The 7,808-nt window shown below is 30.0% G+C and overlaps 2 protein-coding genes across 2 annotated transcripts in view; both read right to left on the reverse strand.

Annotated features, from left to right (window-relative positions):
• LOC129221485 (ocellar opsin-like) overlaps positions 1-7,808 on the reverse strand; it is a 102,104-nt gene that overhangs the window by 58,972 nt on the left and 35,324 nt on the right. The gene's annotated exons all lie outside the window — the stretch shown is intronic.
• Positions 4,256-7,808, reverse strand: part of LOC129221484 (dnaJ homolog subfamily C member 3-like) — an 82,615-nt gene continuing 79,062 nt past the window's right edge. The window contains exon 11 of the mRNA XM_054855963.1: positions 4,256-4,733. Within this exon, the coding sequence (XP_054711938.1) occupies positions 4,600-4,733 (134 nt within the window). The 3' untranslated portion in view covers positions 4,256-4,599. The remainder of the gene's footprint in view (positions 4,734-7,808) is intronic.

The raw sequence follows: 7,808 nt of genomic DNA on the forward strand, positions 1-7,808 counted from the left end.
AAGTTTGTAGCATCTCGAAGTGATTTTTCGAAAATTCGATTTTATTCTTTTTCTATTTCAAATTTAAGAACATTTTCCGGAGCAAAATTATCATAAGGTGTACGAGTAAATTACAAAATTATCTTGACGTGGAATGGGAGAGCGAATGAACATAGCCAATTGGAGAGAAATTCGTCATCCATTACTCTCGAAAAATCTTTAGGCATTTGTTAAATTTCCTCGAAAAAGGTATATTTCAGTTCAAAATTCAAAACTATTTTTCCCCATGCTAACAAAAGTGCAAAGAATATTTAAGGAATTTACAGGAATGTATCTTAATAACACAATTTTTAAAAAAAATTGAAAGTAGAGCAGTCTCTGAGACCTCACGTCCTGATACGTGATACGTCCTACTTTTTCACCTCCCCTGTTCTGGGTTAAGATTAATTTACATAATTTATTAACTTTGGACGAAGAAGATGGTCCATCTCCCAGTATAACAATGAAACAAAATGCAAGATGTAACAACAACAATTTTATTCACTTTTCAAAGAAATAAACATTGTGCAATGAAAACTTGGTTGGTTTCTCTTGACAGTTTCACAAGAAATCAGTTTCCAAATCCTTCAAAGAATTTTATTTCCCATTGCACTTACTCATCAGGTTTTGAAATTATATACAAATTCAAATTGAGGTTCACCATTATACATATTTTGAAAGACATACTCAAATCCTCCATTTTCATCTGAGGAAAAAAGAACCCAACATTTTACAGCTGCATAAAATTGGCTCAAAAAGGAAAGAAAAGAATACCTTAAGCACTATTGCTCCAGAGAATTATCCCTGTTAAAAGAACCAATTCAATGTAAGAAAGTATATTTTTCGTTTTTGGAACAATGAACAAATATATGCTTGAATTTTATGTGTTTCGAAATGTTACACAAAAATTTTAACGAGTTTCAAGATTTCTTTAAAGCAATACTGTCGACAAAATTTAATCGAATATGGTCGGTTTAAGAAATATTATTCAGTTAATATTTCGGGATATTTGATTAAGAGGAACTATTTTCTTTACCTTTCTAAATTGACAACATGTCTCTAAAAATGTAATAATAATAAATCAATAATTATATGAAGGAAATAATTAATGTTATTGATAAAAAAAATTATGAAATGAGCTAATTAAGGGCTCTAAGGACCTTTAACTTTCAAAATTTTTGACTTTCTGGAAAAAATATATGTTATGCATAATTTAATTCTGAAAAATTTGATACCTTATTTATTACCATACGCAAAAAACTTTTCAAGTTATCGTAAGAATGAGTAACCTTTCCCTGTAGAGATTTATGTTGACAGCAGCTGTTTAAGCCTCTTTTTCTCAGGTGCCAGTTTCGCTGGTTTCTCGTCTTGCATGCGTGATATCTCAAAAAGTTTCCAATATATTTCCATAAAATTTTAAATGCATGTTTGTCTAGTTTATTTTTATGATCTGAACTTAAATTTTCTTATTTTTTTTAAATTATTTATTTTTTTGAAATTTTATAAGTTAATATCAAATTTTTCCAAAATTTAGGGCAAAAATGTTTTTAAATTTTAATATTAGCTTTCATTTTTAGTTAAAATTTAGGTACAGATCATAAAAATAAACCAGACAAATATGCATGAAACATTTTACGGAAATATATAACGAACTTCCTGAAACATCAGGCGCGCAAAATAAGAAACCGGCACCCGAGAAAAAGAGGCTTAAACAGCTGCTAACATAAATCTCTATGGGTGAAAGTTTATGCATTTTTACGATAACTTGAAAAGTTTCTTGCGTATGGTAATAAATAAGGTATCAAGTTGTTCAGAATTAAATTACGTATGAAGCATATATTTTTTCCAGAAAGTCAAAATTTTTGAAGGTTAAAGTTCCTTAGACCCCTTAAACAATAAAATAGTTAAATAATTAGTGTACATATTACAAGTACGTATGAGAATTATAAAAAAAGCAACTTACAACTTGAGTTATGAAATTTTTGTTTTCATACCTTTTTTCAGTACATTATTTATTGAAAAAACCCAATAAGAGAGTATTGCTTTCTCGATGTCTTTTGGGACCCTTTTTTAACTCCTTTTGGCCCCCGCCTCATCTGTAGTATTTTACATTTCACATTTAACAATTTATTATCATCTAAAATGCGTATATTTCTTTGTGTTACTTAACTTAAATATCGACTGTGCTATTTTTTTTTCTTATGGCAACAACAAAAGAAATTGGATAGAATCATGGAAATGTTTTGCTGAGATATGAATGGTATTTTTTCTCTCCTGTCGTTGGAGAAAAATATTACCTGTTACCTGATTAAGCATTGGGGTAAACTATAACTAGGTAATATTAGTTATTTAGTGATATTAGTATTAATTCAGTGATGTCACTCTTATGGCAACTTAAGTTTAGTAGAAAATGTAATTGAGGCAGTAAGATAATTGAGGCAGTAAGAATCAATGGGGTGTACATAAAGTTTTAAAAGTTTTGTTTAAATCGCCAACAGATTTCAAACCATAGGTCGGTTTGCATTGAGAAGTTTGCATTTACAAAACATACAATATTTGTACTTTCTTAAACATATGTACTAGTTATCTCCAAATTATTTTTTTTTACATTTACAATCCTCTGCTTTCAGGTGCTTCAATTAAATATTTAGAAAAAACAGCCATAACATGAATTATTTTTATTTATTTTCTATTTATATGTATTAACACTTTGCGAATCACTCACATATTGGCACGTGTTTTGATATCCCCAATACTACAGCCCACCAATAAGAAGTGATCAATATCACTGCTAACTGTCTGTCAGGTTCAAGCAGCAAGAGGAGAACTCCAAGCTTGGTTGGTGTTTAATGCATAAACTTAAATCAAGCTCTTAACATTTTAAATTTAGAAAGAAAAAGAAAATCTAACATCTGCACATCCTCAGCATTGCTCAATTGCCTCATATTTCAAGTAATTTACAAAGAAAAAGAAACATACCTTTTCTTTATCATGTAAAAATTGTTAATGGTTACAAAACAATAATGTAACACGAATACTTCACAGATAATTCCAAAAATTCAGGGAAATATAAAATATTAAAGTATCAAATAAGAGCTAAATGCTCGCAATCCAGAATATTTATTTTTCAATTTTCAGTACATGTTGTAATACTTATACCATTCAATAGCACCCAATAAATGCTTACTAATATACAAATAATAAACAATCATATAAAAAGATTAGTTCTGTGAATGGAGTTATACCTCTGGAAAGGTAAAATCAAATTTCATATAAAAAGCATGAAAATGCTTTCACAGTTGTAAAGTAAAGGACACAGAATTTTGTAAATCATTCATGCTTGTAAAATGAAATTAAAAATTATACACTGGATTTTTCACTAATTTGCAATTGCTAACAGAGAAAGAAACTTTTACTGAATCATTTCAAAGCATGGGAAGGGAATGAAAAATAACTGCAGCCATACAAAATGCTTCTTGCAAAAATAATCATTAATAAAATAGGTACAAATATTTTAAAGAAAATTTGTTCTCAAAATGTAATTACATAAGTAAACTATCTAATATAATAATATAGCTTAAGATAGTAGCACAAAGAAAAAAGAAAGAAAATAGGAAAAATTAGTCACATTGTGACAAAAATAATTGGAAATTTACATTTGTAGGAAAAGGCTTTCAAAACAGAAAAATCAATAACTCTAACATGAGTTAATGGCACTAATAACAATTTAAGAAATTATTTTTGAAAACACAAAATTGACACATTTTAATATTTTCTTAAAATCAAATAAGTATACAAAATATATTATGCTTGAGATGAAAAAATAAACACTGCATTTTTTTTTTAAGTTATAAGGTTTTATAATCAGTAGGAAATTTCACACATTAAAATGCGAGAAGTAACTCAGCAAATCATCACTCGAATGAAATGAAAAATGCAAAAATAAAAACCTCTACTAAAAAACTAAACATCTATCTTTGTACTTCTGGCAACACTTTGTAACAACAAAAACAAAGTTTTATAAATTAATTAAATAAAATTTTCAAATCACAAAATAAACATTTAAAAAGCAATGACCACAGAGACTTGGTCATCTAATCTTGATCACAGTGATGGTGGATGTCCTTTAAGTAGAAACATCATTAATATCATTTGTAATAGGTAGTTTATTTTAAATTTTGTAATGGATAGGATCAGCAAAAATGCACCTCTTATTACTTGGCACTTTCTGGCTGATTCTACCTAATACAAATGATGTTTCCGCTTCAAGATCATCTACCATCTTTCTGAGGTCAAGCTTTAACACTACAGTATTAAAAATAAATATTGAATTTAACATTAAAAACTATTACATTCATAAGTGCAATTTCACAAATCATGTGACTAGAAAAGCCCGAAAATGTGCTATAATAATTTATACTACTTTAAAAGAAGTCTAACATCCCAGAAGTTCATGTTTATAACTTGAGAGGAGCTGTAACTATTTTCTTTCTGTTATATAAGTAAAAAATCATCACATCGTTTCATTTTTTCATTCGGAGGCACTTAGAAAGGTCTGAATAAATTAAGTAATAAAAAAAATCAACTGAAATGAAATTTAAACGTGAATGGGCTACCGCGTTCAAAGGGATTGAAACCTTGTTGGAAAGGATTAAAACCTTGTTGACTTTCTGGGTCTAGAGGGTCTTCACCATTGTCAAACTTTTGTCTCTTTTCTGTGGGGAAGAGAAAAAAAATGGATATTTTACTTACAGCCAAAACGTTTGTCAAAGAAACAAAAATGGAGCAAAAAATATAAAACACTAGCAACATTACCAGGCTTTGCCAGGTCTACCTCAAAAATAACAAGTTATGTCAAGTGACACATGTTCAACAATCAGGCTTGAATGAAAAAAAAAAATCAGTAAAATTTTGCAGTAGATTGAGGAAAGTAAACATTCTAAATCCCCCCGATTACAGGAAGCCTTTGAACAAAAGCCAGTATTTTATATGTTCATATACGAGGAGGAGAAATGGCAACAGATCTTTCTTTTCAACAATTTTCTTCAAGCTACAAATTGCATAGAGTAATAAGAAGAGTAGACCAAGCTTTCTCATTCTTGCTGATGAAGAAAATTGGTTCAAACATGTATCAAGTGACTGGTGTGGGGGTTTGGCGAAAACTTTGGCAACATGGTTGCTAGATGGCAACATTATCTATAGTTTGGCACTCTACATTTATTTTAAAACGGAATCGACTTTCATAAGTTTTTTTTCTTTCCCCGGTGCAGAGATTGAACTGTTTTTCTTTTAGTTATGAATTATTTTAACATTAGTAATTAGTTTTAGATAACAGTTTTCAGTAACTTTTATTTCATTTGGAACTGATCATTTTAAGTGTAATGTTATGTGTTGACTTCAAGTTTTCGCCGCAAACAAGTTGAAACAAGTTGCCGAGTATATTATGCTGAAACAATTACTGCCTATACTACATTTCTTGCAAAATTGAAAGAAATTTGGGGATACTACGTTTCTAATGAATGCCGAAGAAATTTAGAATTTCAAAAAGTTGCTGTCTACGGAAGTTGTCTGCCGTAAGCTACACTAGATAGTAGCCAATTTAGAAATCCGCCGTTGTAGTAAACTAAACACTGAATTATTTTTCCACTTTACATTCTTAAATCAATATGATAGAAATAAGTTGTCTTCTCAAAACGAGTTTGGTATTTCAAATTGTCTAAATAACGTCAAAGCATTATTAAACGGATATCACCACAAATTAAGAGGGATCAAATTTTACAATCCCGAAAATTTTAAAATTTCACCATGGAAATACGAATTATTTAAAGATAGTATGTGTACATAAAAGAGAAAACTAAAAATCAAAATTGTCTTTATTTTAAAAAGGGGATCTTTCAAATTGGCGGAAAAAAATTGTTGCCAACATTAAGACTAACTTGCTAACACTTAAAAACATTTTCAAAATGCATTTCACTTCTCTGAGGATAAAAATACTTCCAGAAGCTAGGAAAATAGTGTATAAAATGTATTCCTATGCGTTTCACTGATATAACTTAGTAATTAATAGAAATAGTTTTGAACTTCATATCGAAATATGGCTGGGAAAAGAATAATTGCAAGAAATGAAATAAAATGTAATATTAATAGTACTGCATACTTGTGAAATGTTCCAGGTAATCCTTTTACATATTTGCAAGGAAATGCGCAGCAACAGTGAAACATTTTTCTTGCACTTGGGTGTTATGAATAAGAAAATAAATTTAGCGCTTGGCAAACATGATTTCTTTAGATATGGAAGACGGCGTCTGCTACAATCAAAACTTGCCATTGATAGGATACCCACTAGTCACATGGTTTGGTTTGTGAGCAGCAAAAGGTTGCCATAGCTCGGTCTACTCTTATTATTAGTCTATGACAAATTGGAATAAAAGCATTGTCACGGAAAGTTGAGATGAAGCACTGAATAATAAATTAAATGGAGGAAAGCCTTCCGAAAATAGGGATTTTATGTCAAAATCTAAGTGTCATAATGAATGTATAGTTTTTAATTAATATCCCCACTGATTAAATAAACTAATAAGAGACCCTAACCATGTGTCACACGCTGAATTGAATAAAACTGTGCACATCAATAGAACACTTTAAAATATTGAACACTTATTTTTTTGATTGGGAACTTTAATTGGGTGAAATTTACCCGTAAATATTGGAATATTGGGATATTAGAGGGTACAATATATTCTTTTATTTTAAATTTTAAACACATAAGCTCAAATAATGATTGAAAATTTTAAAAAACTAAAACCAAATTTGACACCTTTCAGGATTTTTCAGAAAATACTATTTACAGGGGCAAAAAATCACTTGCAATCTTACCCCATTGCGGAACTACTTGCCTATGAGTAATTCCATGTCAGATAAATCACCTTCTTGACCTCACCATTTCCGATTTCAATAAAGTTTAACATGAAGGACACATATGCCAATTTTCAGATTTCTATTTTGAAAATGTTTCAAAATATAGGCCTGCAAAAAAACAAAACAAGTTCGGGGGGCAAGGGGGGTGACGAGTCTGTTCTTACAAATGACTGTAACTTCTCTCCTAATTGCAGGAGAATAAAAATTCAAAAAGCACTATCACTCCCCCCAAAGGTATTTGGGGGGGGGGGGGTGATGGATTAGGGCAGCATTTCTTAATTTCTTTTATTAGTGGAATCCTTTTTAATGCAGTTTTTTTTTTCTTTGAGGAACCTCTGGTTTTTTATCACCAGTTAGCAGTGGGCCAGGATACATACTCTATTTGGATGAAAAAATTCCATGACTTTTCCAAGACCTTTTCATGACTTCATAAAAATTTTCATGACCTTGTTATATTTAGAGAATAGTACTATTTAATATTTAACTTGCCAATTTTTGGATATGAGCACTAGCAAAACTTCTGAATGGCAGTACCTCATTGAAGCACTTACTTGTGATTGAAAAAGTATCAGTATACACCTATAAAACTGAACTATTCTTAGCAATAAGTTCCGTCACGAAGCCAGAGCTAAGACAGATCTACATGCAATATACCAACATACACGCAATATTTCTGGATGTGATAACCGGGTTGCCTGGCATATTGCATAGAAACTATTCTTATTTGTCTTCATCATATAAATTTAAATACAGTAATGGAATATAATGATGTTTAAATGTGTGTGTCTGTGTTTCTTTTTTTTTTTTCTTTTTTTTTTTTTTGTAAACAGGCAAAATGATAATGAATGAGACAAAGGTTGAATGAGTCAGTA

This window comes from Uloborus diversus, chromosome 4, assembly GCF_026930045.1.
Source record: "Uloborus diversus isolate 005 chromosome 4, Udiv.v.3.1, whole genome shotgun sequence".
In the NCBI taxonomy this organism is placed as follows: domain Eukaryota; kingdom Metazoa; phylum Arthropoda; class Arachnida; order Araneae; family Uloboridae; genus Uloborus; species Uloborus diversus.